General features: G+C 40.7%; 1 protein-coding gene across 1 annotated transcript in view; it reads right to left on the bottom strand.

The window, feature by feature from the left end:
* The window catches only part of ush2a (Usher syndrome 2A (autosomal recessive, mild)), a 387,586-nt gene that overhangs the window by 98,087 nt on the left and 268,444 nt on the right, over positions 1-21,055 (bottom strand). Inside the window, exons 42-47 of the mRNA XM_034017082.3 lie at positions 18,810-18,932; positions 18,384-18,547; positions 16,587-16,796; positions 12,937-13,139; positions 9,213-9,325; positions 5,654-5,852 (exon numbers count right to left, since the gene is read on the bottom strand). Coding sequence (XP_033872973.3) covers positions 5,654-5,852; positions 9,213-9,325; positions 12,937-13,139; positions 16,587-16,796; positions 18,384-18,547; positions 18,810-18,932 — 1,012 coding nt within the window. The remainder of the gene's footprint in view (positions 1-5,653; positions 5,853-9,212; positions 9,326-12,936; positions 13,140-16,586; positions 16,797-18,383; positions 18,548-18,809; positions 18,933-21,055) is intronic.

Raw genomic sequence — 21,055 nt, forward strand, 5'->3', positions numbered from 1 at the left:
GGCAGCAATGGCTCCATGGGTGGAGGCCACGGTGGGAGGTCCTCCTCCAATGCCAGCACTGGCAGTGGCCAGGCTGACAGCGAACAGGCTGGCTCCTCCGGCCAAGGCAATCCTGGTAGTGGAAATGCTGCCAGTGGCAATGCTGGCTCCTCTAGCAAAGGCAATGCTGTCAACGAAAATGCTGCCAGCGGCAAGGCTTGCTCCTCCAGCCAAGGCAATCCTGGCAGCAGTTCCCTCTTGAGCTCTGGCCACAGAATTGCCAGCAGTGAAACTGTTGCTGGTGGAGGTAGTCTCTTGACCTCCCCCCATTCTCTGTAGCCGATGGCTCCCTCTTCTTAGGCTCCGACGGTGCAGGCTCCGCAGTCCTAGGTGCTGCAGGACAGGACAGGAGCAGTCCTTTGGGAGGCGACGACAGCTCCGGACCCTCTGGAAGCGACGGCAGCAGCGGACCTTCGGGAGGTAGCTCCTGCTCTGGTGGTGGAGGTAGAAACAGCTGGTAATCTTCCTATGGCAGTGGAGGCGGGAGCAGCGGGTAATCTTCCTTTGGTGGTGGAGGCGTGAGTAACGGGTAGTCTCCCTCTAGCAGTGGAGGCAGGAGCAGTGGGTAGTCTCCCTCTAGTGGTGGAGGCGTGAGCAGCGGGTAATCTCAATCTAGCGATGGAGGCGGGAGCAGCAGGTAGTCTCCCTCTAGTGGTGGAGGTGGGAGCAACAGGTAGTGTCCCTCGGTCACTGGAGACTGGTGTGGCTATCGGTCACTGGAGGCTTGAGCTTCCCTTTCTTGGGCTCTGGACACACAGGCTTCCCCTTCTTAGGCTGTGGACACTCCGGCTCCCCCTTCTTGGGCTATGGACGCTCCAGCTCCCCCCTCTTGGGTTGTGGACACTCGGGCTCCCCCCTTCTGGGCGCTGGACGCTCGGGCTCCCCCCTTCTGGGCACTGGACACTCGGGCTCCTCCCACTTGGGGGTTGGACGCTCGGGATCCTCATCCTCCAGGTCCATGTCTGGGTTCCAGTCGGCCTCCGGCCAGCTGTCCTCCTCATGCCCATAGCACAGGCAATATATGCACCACTCCTCATCATCCCGTTCAACGGTGTAGTATTCCGCATCTCGCTCCTGGTAGACCCAGTCCATGACCTGGGTCATTGCCTCCAAGGCCTGCATCAGCTCTGGATACCCTCTGCTGATCCCCTTCATCTGGACCGCAGGCTTCAATTGGACAAAATCCAGGATATCGTGGTTGCTGTCCCCCAGAAAATGTCTCCCTTGTTCTCAGCCACTGGGGGGTGCTGGAGTCCCTCAGCCAGCTCTCGTACCTCTCCATTCCACTGTGGGCAGGTGGCCCTTCCTTTCCCCTCTGGAAAGTACCTTCCCTTCTGTAGTGCCTCACCTCTGTGAAGTGCAGTCACCACAAACCTTCTGCCATCCTCTTCATTCAATACTAATGAAAGTATTTCCAAAAAAAAAAAGTGTACCTGATGACATCCCAAGACCAGAAAGCTGACAGACACACAGGCAGGTACTAGGGGTGAAAGTGCTGTGGAGCGTTTTTTTTTTTTTTAAATAATACATTTAAACAAAAACACTGTTCACAGAGTGAAATAAAAGGTTTAAACAAAACAAACTCTCAAACACATAAAGCACCACGATATCTAGGTCAGGCTGGGAAGTTGCCTTCACTGATCCTATAGCTGGTTTACTTTACTTTCATTTTCTCCTTGCTCTCTCTGGCTCTCTCTCACACACACATCCCTCCTCTTGAACACCCACCATACCTGTGACCATCTCCGAATTAACATTAAATTATTCAATTCAAAGATGGTCACATTCTACATACGTTTACAGGGATGGGATTTTTAAGCCCATCCAAGCTGCCAAACAATAACAAAGAAAAAAAAAACATTGTATTTTTAAATAAAACACAAAATACATTTTAAATCATAACACAACAACAACACCCGTTCTAAAACCAAAACAATACAGCATTTATAACACATTCACCCGTGCCAAACAACCATAACACAACACATTTAATTTACATGCAAGGCTTTGCCCTGCCCCCTCTAATTATGTGCAGGGATTTTCTTCTGGGGCCAGGCACAGCAGCGGGCACCCTATCAAATATAGAGCATTTAGGCTCATCTTCCGTGGCCCAAGGCAGGGCCATGGTAGCATGTCTGATAAGGGAGATGAGCTCCTTCGACAGGGAGGAGCTTACTGAGGGAGCCGAGACATCTGATTACGCCTCCTCGGACAGGAAGATTCATTCTTGGGTGTACATGCCCTCAGATGCAGTAAGGGACATGGCGTCCCCCTGCTCTGGTTGTGGTGGGTCAGGCAATGGTGCCTGAACCCTGGGGACTGAGACAGCGGGGGGGCCTCGCAGCAGCTCCGTCAAAAGGGACTGCTGCTAGTTCATAGCTTCAAAAAGCTTTTCCATTTGCTTTGCAACCGGGTCAGTACCTGAATGCCTGCTACAGCGGCTCCTGTTCTTCCTTGGAGGAGCAGAGAGGGAGCTCACCGAGCCAGATGATGAAGAGGTCCTTAGTCCTGCTCCTACCCCTAGAGGATTGTTTCCTAGCTCCCAGTGTAACAGGGAGTGGGGACTCTGTTGACCACACTGCAGGGGACGAATGAGGTGTGTCATGCTGCGCCGGTGTCAGAGCTGCAGATCGGTCCCTGGAACAGTGGGCCAGCCTGCTTTCCAGTGTTAGAAAAATAAGTACAAACTGCGCAAGAGCTGTGGTCTTTAACTGTCCCCTCTGCATGTCCCCTTCCCAGACAATGGATACACTGTCATGCTTATCCTCTGCTGGAATGTTTCTCTTACAATTAGCACAAAGGTAAAACCCAGGAATGGTGCAAGGTTGAAAAAACAGTTCAGTCGTGCAATGTAAGCGCACAAGAACAGACAGCAAGCTAACTGGTGCTGAAAACAGTTGTGTACACAGAGTACACAAAAATGGAGCCTTGGTGTCAAACCGGACCAAACCGGTATGAACCAGATGACTAGTACCAACCTTGGTACTAATAAAGGTGACTGGTACCTACTTTTGGTACCAACCAGGTCACTGGTACAGGCTCTGGTACCGGTTCTGGTACTAACCAGGTCACTGGTACAGACTGTATTACCGACTGGTACCAGCTCTGGTGCCAACCAGGTGACTGATACAGGCTCTGGTACCGACCAGATGACTGGTACCGGCTCTGGTACTGATTTATCACCTCCCTCTATCAGACGTGCTACCACGGCTCAGTATACTGTCTGTGTACAGAGGCGGACTCTAGTACAGGGAGACGCCTATGCGTGCGCTGGGTATCTGTAATAAAAACTAAGAATTAGAAACTTGCTATATATATATATATATATATATATATATATATATATATAGAGTATGTTTTTATCGACTCATGAAGAGCCGAGCAGCAAGGGAGAGAGCGTGAACTTAGCCGCAACAAGGTACTGAATCCCGGGGTGGCGCTGCACAACTGGCTGAGCGCTGCCCGGGTGGGAAGGGCTTAGGTCAGCCGAGGTGTCCTCAGCTCATTGCGCACTAGCGACCCCTGCCTGTAAGCTGCCCAGAGCTGTGTGGTCTGAGTTGGCTGCATGCACATATATATATATATATATATATATATATATATATATATATATATATATATATATATATATATATATATATATATATATAGTGGCAATGTGCCCCGCCCGTGTGTGTTTTTTTGTGTTTTATGTTGTATGTTGCATGTGTTAATGTTGGTGTGTATTGTAGTTGGTACACGGGCTATAATGTAGGTAATGAGCACAAGTGTTTAAAATGTGTAATTGTATTTAGGCACAGGGATTGCACTTCACGTGCATTTAAAGTATTTAATAATATGTGAGCACGGGGTTGCACAGAATTAGTTCACGTGCTGGGACTCAAGTGAATAATTAATTAGTAATTGAATCCCAGCACAACAGTATATATAGATGCATGTTTTACTCACTTGGGGTTGTGCGTTCGGTGAGTAGAGAACGGGTGTGGAGAAGGAGGAAAAGTAAAATATACTAAAATAATAATTGTTATTTATTTATTCTTACTCACCGTGTTTGTTTGTCTGTTAGTCCACGGTTTGTTTAAGTGTTAGTCCGTTTTGTTTGTCTATTTTATTTTGGCGTAAAGTGCCGTGTCCTGTTTTCTGTTTTGTTCAAACCTTTTTATTTTATAATAAACCGGCACAAGCAAGCGCCTTCATCATTTCATTTCACCGTCCTGTGTGTGTTTCCTTTCCTGGTTCTGATGTCACCACTCAGCCAACCTGTTCACACAATATATATATATATATATATATATATATATATATATATATATATATATATATATATATATACATATATATATATATATATATATATATATATATATATATATATATATATATACATATATATATATATATATATATATATATATATATATATATATATATATATATATTGGGCAGCAGTGGACGTGGTGTGGCGCTACTGCTGGCTGAGATACAGGAGGTTGGCTTCATTGAGCTGTCCAACACCCCATGGACAGCACCCGCCATCCTGGTGCCCAAAAAGGATGGGGGACGGTGATTCTGTGTAAACTACCGGCGATGTGAACCGGAACTGATGAGTCCTTGGACATGGTTGCTGAATCTTCCTGGTTCAGCTCGCTGGACCTGCAAAGCAGTTACAGGAGGGTGTGTGGTCCAGTGGTTAAATAAACAGGCTTGTAACCAGGAGGTCCCCCGTTCAAATCCCAGCTCAGCCAATGACTCACTGTGTGACCTTGAGCAAGTCACTTAACCTCCTTGTGCTCCATCTTTTGGGTGAGACGTTGTTGTAAGTGACTGCAGCTGATGCATAGTTCACCCACCCTAGTCTCGTATCTTGTAAAGCGCCTTGTGATGGTGGTCCACTATGAAAGGCGCTACATAAAAATAAAGATTATTATTATTATTATTACTATTGGCAGGAGTAGCTCGGCCCAGAGGCCCAGCCCAAGACAGTCTTCTCCTTCGACCTGTGTAATGCTCCTGCCACCTTCGAGTGCCTGATGGAGCGGGTGCTGCCTGGTGTATTTTTGGTATGTTGTATGTTGGTGCATGCACCCATCTTCAGTGAAACACTCTGCAATTTACAGGAAGTACTGCAGCTGTTACAAGTGGCCGGTCTGAAGTTCCACCCGGACAAATGCTGTTTCATGCAGTAAGAGGTTGTCTTCCTGGGTCACCGGATGGGCCACGAGGGCAGCTGCACCGACCCGGAGAAGATCACTGCAGTCCGGGACTAGCTCGTCCCAACTGACCAGCTGCAGCTATGGGAACCGTTTATCTGGACAGAGGCCTACCAGGTTGCCATCACTACCCTGCGGGAGGCGTTGACCCAGGCACCAGTGCTGATGCCTCCTACCCCTGACTTGCTGTTCATCCTTGACACACATGCCAGCGATGAAGGGATCAGGGTGGTCTTGTCGCAGCTGGGGCCAGACAGAGCAGGTGGTCGCCTACTACAGCCCATCCTTGAGCAATATATATCAAAGAAGCAGCCTGAAGCTGTTTACATATAGTTGTAAGCAGTTTCTGATAACAGTCAATTAGCTAAATGCTAAATTGCAACATAGATAACATTATTTTTTACCTGGTGCTCTGGTTGATAGCAAAAGCCCCCACATATGTTTTCATTTATTCCACATTGCACATATAAGCATTGCCTCCCTGTCTGCATCTCCTGCAGCAGCTGGGCCTGTGCACACCAGCGTAATGTTCTGCGCCTCACATCATATCCGAGCATGATGCCGTTTGGGCGGCCTGGTGATGCCCAATCAACTCTGAGAGACCTGGATATACAAAAATGGTAATGGGTCAAACACAAACAGGAATACCAATTTATCACATACTTAAAACCTTAAATCATTCAAATGTATTAGATATGTTTTTTCATGTAAAAAGCATTAACCAGAAACAAATGTAATAATTTCAATAGTTTTCATGATGAAACCAAAAGCTCCAAATAGACAATTCTCTGTTATATCCTTAATCTATTTTTCAGACTGGAAAGTTAGGTAGGTGAAAAACAAAACCCAACCCCAACACAAACCAAAGCAATTGAGTCTTTAAACTTCTTTTGATTCTATTTGAACTCCATACAGATAACTTACACCAAACTGCATTTATCAGGTTAGAATACTGACCTCAAATGTAAACGCATTCAGATTTGGCGGTTTGCAGAATCTATGTCAAATATAGTTTAAATCATTAGGACAATTATTCCATGTAACATAACTTACGCAAGCCTAATAAATAGTTCTGCTACTAACTGGTTCATGATGCAATGCTTCATAATTATGCAGAAGTGTGGATGGTAAAGTTTTCACTTCAATCTAATTGGATTTTCATGAGAGAATTAACTAGCTGGTTAAAGAACAGAAAAAAATGACAGAGTAAGTATTTTTCTGACAGTTTATCCCAATTACTATTACTGGTCCTAGTCTCTGTTGAATATTTTGTTGGAAATGTGCTTTTTGTGTCCTTGTTACTCAAGTTGTTACTCTGTAGCATTACTGCCCAATTTTATATAGAATGTTGTATACGATGCCATACAACAGAAACTTAGAATTAATCCATGAAAAGCTAGTGAAATTGAGCTTGTAACTTAAACAGCACCTAATATTATATTTTAATACTGTTATACTAGTGGGGTCTAGTGTATGTGAATATCTCCTGTGTTTTCGACTGTATGTATTGTTTGGGTTTTATGTATTGAAAACTCCAAGCACTCCCTCCTCCTCAGTCTCTAAAGTTGTTACATTTGTGTGGCAGGAAGGAGCCTGGCTATATAAACTTGGAGCGGGAGTATTTGCGCACTCTGATTCCCAGCTGCGTTAAGGAGAGGTATTGCTGCACTGCGTTACTGTGGGGAGTGTACTACACATAGGGCCCTAATGACAGGGACAGACCCTGCAGTGCTGACTACAACCTCTGTACTGTTGCTTTATTTTGTTAATAAACCGTACGATTGGTTTCAGTTAAACTGGCTGAGTCGGTGCCTTATTGCCCACCGCCTAATAAAGGAAGCCTCCCTCCACCCTCCAACGATCTGCTAGACACGGGGTAAGCCAGTGAGTAAGCTGACCGAGATGGACGGGCAGGAGGTAACAATATTATATATTTTTATGATATATAAAGTAGTATAGCTAATATATATTGTTATACTGGTGGAGTCCAGTGGAAATAAATAGTCCCCTGTACCTTGAATGGTCAATTATGTATTTTCTGTGTTTTGTGAAAAAGACTCCCAGCACACCCTCTTTTTTTTGGCCCAGATCGGGTGTGGACTACAAGGATGGCCCTAGTCACAGGGGCAGGCCCTGCAGTGGTAACTAAAGCCTCTGTATTTTTGTATTTTATTCTGTTAATAAATTGCACTGTTATTTTCATTTAAACAGTGTATCATTCCCCAATACCGAATAAAAGAAAGCATCTGGTCTCCAGCCACCCTCCAACAATCTGCCAAACTTGTGTAGTGATCAGGCTCTGGTAAGCCAGGGAGTAAGCAGATGGACAGGCAGGCGGTAACAATATAAATATATATAGTGCAACTATTGCTTTAGACCCTTCCTTTCCTCTGCTGACTTGTTGACTAATTAATTGTGAAGGCTGCTGATAATTTGAAGCTGAAAGATTTTATTCATGAGAAGTGACAAGGTTTGCTTTTAAATATGGAGAGTAAATCATTTGCAACACTTTGCAACACAAAATATCCCTTATGATTACTCATAAAGTATATTTTTTTAACACATGCATTAGTATTATTTTACAAAAGGTGTCATTTATTTCTGAAACTAATCCCTCACCGAGAAAAATATCAGAAATTTATATTCTACTCTGGGCCAAGTAAAGCCATCAGTTGCAGCACTTGTCATATTTCAATCAAAGCTTAAGCCGTGCAGTGATTTTTGTACTCAGCCCTACATAGCAGATGACCAGAATTAATGAATTAGCTATTGATTAAATTCCACTCTAGCAAATCTACCGTGGCAAATAAATGAACTGCTCAGGGCACGTGAGGCCACGGACAGACATGTCAGGGCAATCGATCAGTAGTTAGTATTCTGTTGGGATACAAGTACAGGAGATGATAATATGACATGCTGGAAAAGACAATGTAAAAGCAGAGGCCTTTTTTCTGACTCTATGGATTATGTCAAATTAGAGCACAGAGGCATTGTCTTTAGTTTAAGATTTCCATTCACAATTTATTTCTGATACAGCACGCAGTCTAACAAATGTGACACTTGTTATAATGTGACTATACAAAAAAGTAGACACTCTGCAATGAATGACACTAACTTTACAATTAATTTACAATTAATAATTTTATCAATCGTAAAAGTTTTAGTATAGACGGTCCTAGAACGTTTGGGGTTATTGCTATTGTTCGTGTTAGGTACTGACACTGTCTCTTGCTGAATTATTTTGCTTGAATTTTTTTTTTTTAAATTGGACCTAAAAAGCATGAAATTGTTACAATAATTTAAATAGTGTATACAGAATTCCCTCTACAACAATAAACCAAAAGCATTAAGAAGTGTATGTCTAAACAGGTTTTACATTGCCAGCTACACTCTGCTACTACCATTTTTTGGATTGAAAACCATTGGTCATGGAGAAAAAACAGGTCAAACTACTCATCAGATGGGGAATGGGTTTCACAGCTCTTCTTTTCCCCCCATACACACACCACATACCCTGGTACCCTTTTCTCTTCAACCACATATGTAGGAACAACCTCTCCAATATTTGGTCCACTTGAGCTAGAATGAGCTTACATTTATTGCCAACACAGCTATGACTAAAATTATAAAGGTGCACAATGCAAATATCTCATATTATATATATATATATATATATATATATATATATATATATATATATATATATATATATATATATATATATATATATATATATATATGGCTGTTACTAAATTCATTTGAATGTAAATAAATCAGATTTTAAACTGACCACAGTGCCACTTCAAAGCTATACTACAGTCTCCGAAAACACGCAGGCCTTTTAACAGGATGTTTTATGGAATATTAAAAAGATGCAGAAAAATATTTGGTTTCTCACTCAGGTCTCACATCTCAGGTATCTATTGCTATTTTCATTGTTGACAGCATAATACAGCAAGTTACCTTGAACTAATCACATGTACATTTGGTGCCACCATATCACTGGGTTCATCCTCTACTGTAGTTATTTGAGTCCCATTGCTTTTCACACATGCATACACAGTGCAAACTTCAACCTGTGTGTAGGATGAAGAATTTAAACATCAGATAGTTTTACATTGTAGTTCTACTTCAAAGATTTTAAAATATAAATGAAATAAAATTAAGAATTTTAAGTAAACATATTAAAATTATACATAGATAATTTTTTTTTATATTATTATTTATATCAATAAATTTTTATTTTATATAGCACCTTTCATAGTGGACCACCGTCACAAAGCGCTTTACATGATGCAGTAACAACAAGAAAATCCATAATACTTTAAATACAGAAAAATGCATAATACATGATATACAGTAAAAAAAAAGCATAATACATTAAATACAGTGGAAAGTGCATAATACATGATAGTAGCATAATTAGAGCTTCTGTTTTTTGGGTTTTATTAATCGTATTTTTCTGTGCTTATTTTTAGCTATTTTCGAGTTTTATGTAAATAGTTTTTTTCGGGGCTTTCGTTTTTAATATACTGTATGAAATTAGTGTTTTCGGTTACTTTTTTTTGTCAAAATATGTATAGCAGTAACTCGACAGTACTTGCACACTTAAGTTGTACCTACTTTCCATTGCTGTCTTCCACAATGAAATCCCTATAGTCAAGGGCACATTCTTCTGGGGTTTTTGTGTGGAGGCATTTTTGTACATTTTGCCACAATTCTGTTTTAAATCCTCCGTATCTTAACTGTAATACAGCTTGAAATCCCGCTACCAAGCCTCCATCCTGACTGTAATCTCGTTTTAAATCTTGCAAGCGGAGTCTCCAATAGAAATGTAGGAATGTGCTGTCCTTCAGTAGTTGAGGCGGGTTTAAAGTATTGAGAACAAATCAATGATAGATGCAAGTCAGAAAGGCGGGACGTGTATTTATTATTATTTTTGTAGTAGGTTTTATTTTTTAATGGGAATAGGGTAAAGTCAACGTGAATTGATGAACCATTTCCACAGTTTTTCTGGTGCTATCCACTGATTTAATTTTTTTTATATCGGGGGTGTTTTATCGGGTTTTATCGGTTAAAACCGAAAATCAGAAGCCCTAAGCATAATACATGAAATAGTACATTCAATAAAGCGGAAAGTGCATAATACATGCTAGTAACATAACACATGAAATAGTAGGAGCAACACAGCAGCTAATAGCAGATATCAGGCTTAAAGAGCATGGAAAGCAAGAGAGAACAGGTGGGTCTTGAGAGCTGATTTAAAGCGAGCGACAGTGGGGGCAACAAGCACCAAAGCTGGGAGAGAGTTCCAAAGAGTCGGAGCCATGAAGCTAAACAAACGTTTTCCAAGTGTGGTGCACTTATGCTTGGGAATAACAAGCAGGCTTGCGGGCAGGGACATAGCGGGTCAGCAGGTAGAGGGGGTACTTGGGACCTGTGAAGGGCGTTGTAGGTGAGCAGGAGAGTTTTAAAAATAATCCTGAACTTTACAGGTAGCCAGTGTAGCTGGGCAAGACGAGGGGTGATTTGATCATGTTTTTTACATCTGGTAAGGATCCTGGCAGCAGCATTCTGAACTAGCTTCAGTCGGTTTATGGTGCGTGCCGGGAGACCACCATATAGAGAGTTGCAGTAGTCGAGTTGAGAGGAGATAAATGCATGACAAAGTATCTCCGCATCTAGGAGGGAAAGGTAGGGACAGACTTTGGAGATGTTTCGAAGATGATAGACGGAAGATTTGACCACAGAGGAGATGTGGGCATCAAAGGAGAGTTTGCTGTCAAGAAGTACACCAAGGCTTCGTACTGTGGGTGAAGGAAGCAGCAGACAGTTTCCGAGGTTCAGGGCAGCTATATTTAGATTCTTTGTTTTTTTTTTTTTTTTTTTTATAAATTTAGTCATTGCCAATTATTTTTATTATTTTCTCCCAATTTGGAATCGCCAATTATTTTATTATGCTCAGCTCACCGCAACCACCCCTGCGCTGACTCGGGAGGGCAAAGACGAACACACGCTGTCCTCCAAAGCGTGTGCTGCCAGCCGACCGCTTTTTTTCACACTGCGGACTCACCATGCAGCCACCCAAGAGCTACAGCGTCGGAGGACAACGCAGCTCTCAGGCAGCTTACAGGCAACCCCGCAGGCGCCCGGCCAGACTACAGGGGTCGCTGGTGCGCGGTGAGCCGAGGACACGCTGGCCGACCTAACCCTCCCTCCCCCCAGGCGGCGCTCAGCCAATTGAGCACCGCCCTTTGGAAGCTCCCGTCCTCGGTCGGCAAAGGAATATTCTGGACTCGAACTCGCGACGTCCAGACTATAGAGCGCATCTTGCACTCCACGTGGAGTGCCTTTACTGGATGCGCCACTCGGGAGCCCCCTGATTCTTAAGTTGAGATTTAGATCCTACTAGAAGGAGTTCTGATTTGCTACTGTTCAGCTGAAGAAAATTGGCAGACATCCAGGCCTCGATGTCCTGAATGCAATCCGAGAGCCGGACCATGGCAGAGGGGCTGCCAGGGTCGAGTTTTAAGTAGAGCTGGGTGTCGTCAGCATAGGAGTGAAACATGAGGCTGTGTTGGCGGATGAGGAGACCTAAGAGAAGCATGTAGATATTGAAGAGAAGCGGCCCAAGAACAGATCCTTGGGGGACACCACAAGTGACTGGGTTTGCAACACCACTGCGTCCAGCATAAAAAAACAGCCTGCATGCGTCCGGAGAGGTAAGGGGACATCTAGGAGAGACAGGTCCCAGAGATCCCAGCATACTTCTGAAGGCGGTCAAGAAGAATGCCATGATCTATGGTGTCAAAAGAAGCTGTTAGGTCAAGAAGGGCAAGCACAGAGGGAGCACCAGCATCAGCAATGAGCAGAAGATCATTCACAATCTGGAGCACAGCAGTTTCAGTACTGTGATGCGGCCGGAAACCAGACTGTAGAGATTCAAGCAGATTGTTGTCCGTGAGATTTCACAGTTGACTGGCTACAGCCCTTTTGAGAATTTTTGAGAGAAAATGGAGATTGGAGATGGGATGGAAATTAGAAAAGTCAGCCAGTTCAAGGGTGGGTTTTTTGAGTACCGGTGTAACTCAGGCAAGCTTAAGGGCAGCAGGAACTTAGCCAGAGTCAGGGACAGGTTGAGAGTGTGCACAATGGAGGGTGCAAAAATCAGAAACACAGAGACGGACAAGGTTAGTCGACCAGGGGTCCAGGGAGCGGAGGAGAGAAGGAGGAGAGGGCAGGTGGGACAACCTGTGGAGCGTCAAGGTGGTCAAGTAGTAGACTGGGTTTGTGGAGGGCGAGCGTAGAATAGATGTTGTCGATTTTGTTCCGAAAGAAAGAGGAGAAATCATGACAGGTAATAGAGGAGGATGGACAGGAGTTGGATCTGTCGGTGGCTGGATGTAGGATTTGGTCAATGGTCTTAAAGAGAACATTGGGTTTACCGTGTCCCATAGTTATGATTTCAGAGAAGTACTTCACCTTGGCCATGGCAAAAGCACGCCTGCAGCTCGCGAGATGGTCGGTCCAGATCTCTCTGTAAACCGTGTTAGTCCAGATGACCTCCACTTGTACAGAAAGCTATCAATTTATTTCCAGAATTATTTTATTTTTCCACTGTTTTCTTGATGTATATAATCACATTAGACTTGCTATATTAAACCCAAATACAAATGCAGTCTCTTACCTGTATGTTGTATATAGTAAATGGCAAGAGGCCTCCTAATACAAAAGATCCAGATGAGCTCATGCCAGTCTTGTGTTGCCTGTCATTCACATACACCAAATATTCCGTGACCACACCATTTGGGTTAGATGGAGATGTCCAGATGACACGAACAGCTGTACTGTTGAGGGTAACAACCTCTGGAGGGAACACCCCCTCTGGCTCTAGAAATATTGGGTAAACACAGAATACTCCAGTGGTCACTGCTGAAACACTAATAACAAAACTTAAGCCTAATTGTATTACTTGTATTGTAACACTTGAAATGTATTTGCTTACGATTGTAAGTCGCCCTGGATAAGGGCGTCTGCTAAGAAATAAATAATAATAATAATAATAATAATAATAATAATAACTTAAAGAGGGCAAAGCAGGGGCTCCCGAGTGGCGCATCCAGTAAAGGCGCTTTGTGTGGAATGCAGGATGTGCCCTATAGCCTGGAGATCGCAGGTCCGAATCCAGGCTATGTCATTGCCGACCGTGACCAGGAGTTCCCAGGGGGCGGTGCACAATTGGCCGAGCGCCGCCTGGGTAGGGAGGGTTTAGGTCGGCAGGGCGATCCACGGTTCACCACGCACCAGCGACCCCTGTGGCTGATAGGAGCGCCTGCAGGTCTGCAGTGGAGCCATTCAGATCTGTGTTGTCCTCCGGCACTATAGGTCTGATGGCTTCGCTGCGAAAAAAGACGGCCAGGCAGGGACACGTTTCAAAGGACATGTGTTTCAGCCTCCGCTTCCCAAGTCGCCGGCGGGTTGCAGTGGTGAACCGGGATTTAATAACACAATTGGCAATTCTAAATTGGGGAGAAAATGGGGTAAATACAAACACTATTACCAGGCTGAGTGACGCCTTGACTGGCTTCTCTCCTCAAAACAATACCAACAAAGAGGTTTTCCTCCCTTTTCATACATGTGGCCATTCCCTAATTAGCATGCAATTACCTAATTGGGGAATGGCCTAGTCCCACCTGTGATTGTTGGCAGGGATGGATTTAAGCTTATCCCTGCCAAACTTACATTCACACACAATACTAGTTAAACCACCCTGCCACAGTAACACATCTCAATGATCCACACATGCTTTAAAATCCTCCTAGAAAACCATGTTATAATTGAGGAAATGTTACGGAGAAATAAAGAATGTTTTATTCCCCATTCTTCGTAAAAATGAAATACATGTCAAAAGCTAAATAAATAGATTTATTTACTGTCTGAAGGACTTAATTACATTTTCCAACAGTAGGTACCACATATGTTATTTTTTCGGATTTAGCAAGATTTTAAGCCAAGAGACTAGGTTAACACTTTAGTTTAAGGTAGTGGTCCTCAGAGCTGTGCCTCTGGGTATCTAGAAAATTACTCCATAACTGAACCTAAAATGACAGTACTATAAATTAATTCTAATAACCTGGTGAGGCAATGTCATGTATATTACAAGGGTTTAAGACAGCCACATCAAACACCACAACAAATCAAAAACACTGCCTGAGATGGGTAGGGAGTAGTCTGTAGCTACATCATCAATAGTACTGTGAGCTTTCATAGTTTTCTCTTCCTCAATGTGGTTCAGCCATCAATGAAAATATCAAACTCATTTGCTAATATATTCATATAATGGATGTCATTTATTCATATTTTGTATTGATAGCACCTGAACCTTAAAAGACACTCTGCGCTTTAGTGACTTTACAAAACTGTACTGTTCTTTTGAAATCAATTTCCAGTTCTCTTAAATGTGGCTTTTAAACCTTTATAAATACTGTAACAATACTTATTTTTGGGACATAGTAAAATTAAATACTGATATAACCAGTCATTACAAAGCTACCTCAAAGTTGTTGTTTTTTCTCATTCTTCGCAATACTTCATATTCAGTATTATGTACAATACATACTTCACTTTTTAATTAGCACTACGTTAACATACACATTATAAAGTCACTTAAAATGATATTTAAGTTCACCTACAGTTGTTAAAAATGTACTGCCCTTTGCGCTGTAAGATAATGAAATTAGTCCAGAAAGTAGTTTGTTAAATGACCTGCAACCCTTATTTAGGAGGTAATGATTTTGTAATGTTGTAATGCAATTTTTATTATGGTTACAAGATTAGGTGGTGGAGTTTAAATATATGTTGAAGCTTCCAGCTGTTTCTTATAGTGTTGAAAATGTCAATCAATTCATCGTCTTCATAAATGTAAAATAGCGGATCACTTTAGTGACATGAAGTTTTTCAGTTGCTTCAATAGTCTGTATATAAATATTATCCTAAAATGTTACAATAAGAAAGGTAAATATATTTAGAATATATTAGAGACGATTCTCAAAGCTGTAAATTAAAAAAAAAACAAACAAACACTTGACCTGTATGAAGACAATAACAAAAAAGTTACATGACCACGAATGGTGTGTGTTAGTTCCACATCTGCAGATTTTCTCAGGAATAGTACTGAGTGTGAGATTTGGTTTGGTTGTCAGTTTACACTGTATGTATAGATACTAAATATTAAAATGAAAACAAAAGCAAAATCAAAACATACTTGACAGGCAAAACAGACGGGGCAAAGTGCTTTTTACATCATTGCATTGTAGTGTACTTTCTATTATATTATTTTCCCTCGCTAAGAAATCAATTGCACAATCAATCCGACTAATTTTCAAAATCGGCCCTAAAAATGACCATTCATCAGAGCATCAGCTTTGTTACAGGAGAGAACACTGATCAATTCTGAATATTATTATTATTATTATTATTATTATTATTATTATTATTATTATTATTATTATTATTTTTTTTAACTATGTCACATAAAACTGTTTAAAACTATATCACTGTAATAAGTAGTACAACATCATAGACATCAAGGTAAGCTAAAGTGTCTGTTGTAAACACTATGAGTGTTCTTTATCCCTTTAACATTTCCATGGTATTTTTCTTCTTCTACCAGTGAATGTATCAGGTTGTAAACAGCATATAAAATGATTGCTTACAACTATTTGTTTAAAATGTGATCTACAGTATGTTCTTGTTTTTCTATTATCTCACTTTTACATGAAAAAAGTTCAATGGCGTGTTGAAACAATCCAGAAGAGGCAAACAAGTTCTGTTGTATATGATTGCATCTAACCACCTTGGCAGTGACTCATGAGGGAACATTTCTCAGTGGCTGAGCTTGCACCCTACATCTCCAGGGATTCAGGAAAGACCTTGTGTTTGAGTGTCTTTCTAAAAGCATACCGCTTCACAGAACAAATCACTTAAACCCCCCCCCCCCCAAAAAAAACATTAATTGTATTTTAAATTCCCTGATTTATTGACAGGGAACTCAGTCTAAACTGCAATATGTATAAATGGCAGGACACAAAGACAGGGAGTTTGGATCAAAACACGCTGTGCTAATATCCTCTATTAGAGCGTAGTGCCACTGTCTCACTGGGATCCCTTATTGATCTGTCACTTGAAGACAAGCCGCACTTAAGCATTTTAGCGTTTTAGCCCTTTTCCTTTTTAATAACAGGAAATTTTATAAAGGAAGGATCACTGATCTCAACCGCTGCAAAAATCAATCAACTTCATTCCTAGATTTTGAGTTGCACACCATTGGGTACTAACCTCCATCAGAAGTAGTGGCCCGAATCACCTCGCTGATAGCATTGTGGGCCCCATTGAAAACCTGGATGAAAAACTGATACTCTGTGTTAGGGCGTAAGTCACTGATTATGGTATAGTTTACATGAGCTGGAAAGGTAGCAGAGTGGTTGTAGGTGGAAGAATTAATGAAAAGTATGTAGTGTTCCACAATTCCCTGTAGGTCCTGCAAAGCTGGAAGAAAAAAGAAAACAATTATTCAAAAATAAATAAATAATAAAAACATATATAATAATGAGATTAAAAAAACAAACAAACAAAAAAAACAATGTTTTTAATGTACTACCAACTAAGGGCACTTTCACACCTAGTTCGTTTGACCCTTTGTGAAACCTCCAAGAACCACGTAATCACATCAGGATGCGCATCAAACCAAGTGAACCGAGATCACTTGAAATGGTGGTCTTGGTTCACTTGGAAGTGGACTTGGTACATTGGTCACTTTGCTCTATTTCAACTTTTTGCAATGTGAACCAAATATACTCCAGTTCACTTGGAAATGAACAGCTCCAAAGAGCGAATCAAAATGTTGAAGCGACGTACTTCAGCAAGCACCAAGGAAAGTGTTTCGGCACTGTCGCACATAAGCAATGCAGGGCTTGTCAAAAAAACAAACACACACAATACAATGACATATACACCAGACAAGAACACCATAAATGTCACATGTACACAACAGCACATCACAAAAAATATATACTATGGAGCTGATTTACAAACTGGCGCAACCGGGACAATATCATGAAATGCTGCTAATACCCGTGTTTGAGATTTACTGTTGATGCATGCGCGTTCTTTAAGCATAATAGCAAAACTGTCACAAGGCAAAGAAAAGCCATAGGGAAAATAGGAAATGACAATTGAATAATTATGAAGCACATGTACTGCATCTGGCTTCGTTATAATTGCGCAGGGAAAGCATTGTGCCAAAACAAAGCGGTTTAAACCCGAGTTTAAACCAGCTCCTATGTTGCATCTATATTTCACCACATTGTCACGCGTACAACATTCACAAAAAGCTATTATTATTATTATTATTATTATTATTATCATCAATAACAGCTAAATTGCAATATGTACATCTTTTTCATAATCTTGTCTCTGGTAGAAAGACACCGTGGTCAATAAGGCATGATAAAAGGTACACCGCTGTAATATCTGTTTCCACTTGAAACACCTTCTAAACATCAGATGCTGCTCACGCATTTCCTCCAAAAGAACAGTGTTTTACCAACAAATACTTGACACTCTTTCAGCATGTTCTGTTTCTTCCGCAATGATTTAATGTTGCAAGCACCAAACAAACCAAAAAAACACGAACAACAGCACAGCCACAACAAGTTTTTCCAGAGAGAACTTGCACTCTAGTAATCAGCAAGAGAGACATGTGCGTTTAGAAAAGTGCAATGTGAAACCAATATAACTCTAGTCTGGAGGAAGCTGCAGTGAACCAAACAAACACATTTTAATGCACTTTAAAGGAAATTCAGGTTCGTTTTCTGGTGTGAAACTAACCGAAGCAAACCTGGAAAAAAATTAGCTAGTTTGCAAGTGAATCAAGATTCTAATCACTTGCAAGTGAACCAGCTGTGAAAATGCCCTAATACACCTTCGTCCTGAGATTAAACGACTTCACTTCTTTGGAGGAAAAGGCAGGGAATTCACATTTATCTCATGGGTTAAGAACTACTACATAACATACACATTTTACAACATTTATTTCAAAATAAAAAATGTCCACTGAAATGGTCAAACTCTTACATGGTCTGGTCCAATCCACTTGTATTGCAGTGTGGTTTAAAGGTTTTGCCATCAGGGTGCTTCCTTTGATGGGAATTCCAGCTTGAGTGGTTCTACTGACTTCGTCACTAGATGCAAATCCCACATCATTATGCACCAGCAACTTGTAATCATATGCTGTGTATCTACAGTAATAAAACAGAATATTATTTTAATAGATTTTACTATATCAGCTTCTCAAAAATCCAGCTGCTTAACAAAGAATACAAAAAGCTGAAATGGTTGGAAAAAGGAAATGATCATCTAAAGCAAGATAAGCACAACATAGTCATTCTTGAATATTTGTTTAAAATATCTTTAAACGTTATTAAAAGATGGCATCAGTACAAAAAACAGATTTGTACACACTGCCAGAATTTGTTTTAAAGCTCATTTTTGTAATCTCACCTGCTAAGACCCTTATCTTCATAAAACAATTTGTCTCCTGAGTGAATATTGTACCACCGATTTAAATCTTCAATGGGACTGGAGGCAAGTGGTTGCCGGATTTTACGTCTCAGCAGCTCATATCTGGGGACGGAAGATTCACAGATTATTAGGCCCATTTTTGTTAATTCACTATCTGTTTGGACTGCACATTAGCAGTAATATTTCAGCTCTAATGCCAAAACCACTCTGCATAAATACAATTTGATTAGAAGTTAATGATTTAAAACAGTGTTTTATAACACCGGGCCTTCATCAGATTAGGGTAAACATGACAAAAAAAGTTTAAAAAGCAGCGATGATGTATTTTTGTTATGCAGCAGCTAATGAGCTGTAAAAATATTTAATACAACTTAAATAAAACAGGAACTGTCCGAGTAAAACAAGTACCGTACAGTAAATGACAACAAGTATTTTACAAGTACAAACCATGGATATGAACTACTCTGCTAAATTGTATAGTGTCTCACTGTTACCAATGGCAATTACTGAAAAGGTAGAATAATAGCTCATATATTTTGTATATATGGTGTTACATGGATAATACATGAATAAATTAGCCACAAAACCTGTGAAACAATTCACAGTTGGTCTTCTTTAGGCAAACAGTGGTTTGACAATTGTGGCTGCTGTGGTTGAGGATATCTGTCCTATTTTGTTCATGCCAGGTAAGTACTTTGCGAAAATCATTACAATATCCCATATGCGCGTATAACTTGTTTACAGAATTCACAGCCTAAGCAAAGGTCATGTATATATTCACAACTGTCCAGATTTACATTACAGTTGGTTTGGAAAGCCTAGGTGATGCAGTTTCAAATATCAAATTAACATCGAACGAAAAACCAACTTTACCATCGTTTCGGTAACACCGTGACTCAGAATTTATGTTACACGCGGGAACGAGATTTCTGAGTTTAGTTTATGTTAAACTGAGTAGAATATATGCTATTAAAATTGAACAAAAACAGTCCCATGGATTACAGATAAAAACCAATGCCTAGCTTCAGCGCAGAGAGCTATGTCCTCGCAGGCTAGAATCTACAGCTCTGGCCAAAGTTTGGCATCAGCCTATAAAATTAACTAATTTTGCTTCATAAAGTGAAATGAAACCTCCTGAATAATGTTACGTTAACATATTGAATTACATACCGCTTAGTAGTTTTCCATAGTACTTAATGAAAAACTGACAAAAATAGAAAAATGTGACATTTCAAACTATACTGTACTACTAATGGCTTCTGTGATTTCATTTGATAGTTTCTTCGATTACATGATAAAAAATCTAAATTATGTTAATATATTCATATACATACATTTTTTTATATATATATTTTTTTAGTTATGTCTCGATTCTAAAATTCTAGGTGATGCAAAACTTTTGGCCATAGCTGTAGGTTGCTGGTTGACAAAACAAAACAAAAAAAAAAAAAAAAAAAAAAAGAATTTATGAACCAATAAATAGTTATTATTAAGTTAAACTGTGTTGCTTCTTTCTGTGGTCAATAATTAGCTTTATATAAGAATCCTATACTTTGGCGTTGACTTAAGTTTAGTGACCTCGGTTCCCTCTAAGGGAAAGTGTGTTTGAAAACAAACATTGGAGGTATTTATAGGCTTTTGATGCCATGGTAACACACATTTATTTCTCTTTAAATCTAATGTCTTAGTGATGTCATTCACTATATACTTAAAGATGTAATGATCTATTGTTACTTTCTATTTAAACCTTTAGGCATCATGGTATTTAGTCTTCTATACTGTACATTACCTCACTTATTTTTTCTAAATCCACAAACTTTAGGTCATCCATGGTGTGTCTGTTCCTTGTAAAGTGCTGAACATTATTTGCGATTTCACTTTTATCTTTACAAATATATTTGCACTTACATGCGCTTTTACAGGTTTCAGTCTCCCTAATGTACCTATGATCCCTTTATGTTTACTGTGGACTAAAATGTCAGCCAAATTTGCATCCCTTCTAAAAGCTATTACTTTAGTTGCCAGATTGTCTTTCAACACAGATATATATAACACATGCTAGATCCGTAAAGTCTCTGTACAGTTGTAAGAGCAAACATCATCTACAGAGAGCAAGTATTGTGTAGAGGAACTAAGTATTTACAAAGTTATAAAGGGTCATTTGATTCACTAGGTGGTGCTAGTGCTAGTCTGTGTTGTAAATGCCTATGGTGAAAGAGAATCTG

This window comes from Acipenser ruthenus, chromosome 6, assembly GCF_902713425.1.
Source record: "Acipenser ruthenus chromosome 6, fAciRut3.2 maternal haplotype, whole genome shotgun sequence".
NCBI lineage: Eukaryota > Metazoa > Chordata > Actinopteri > Acipenseriformes > Acipenseridae > Acipenser > Acipenser ruthenus.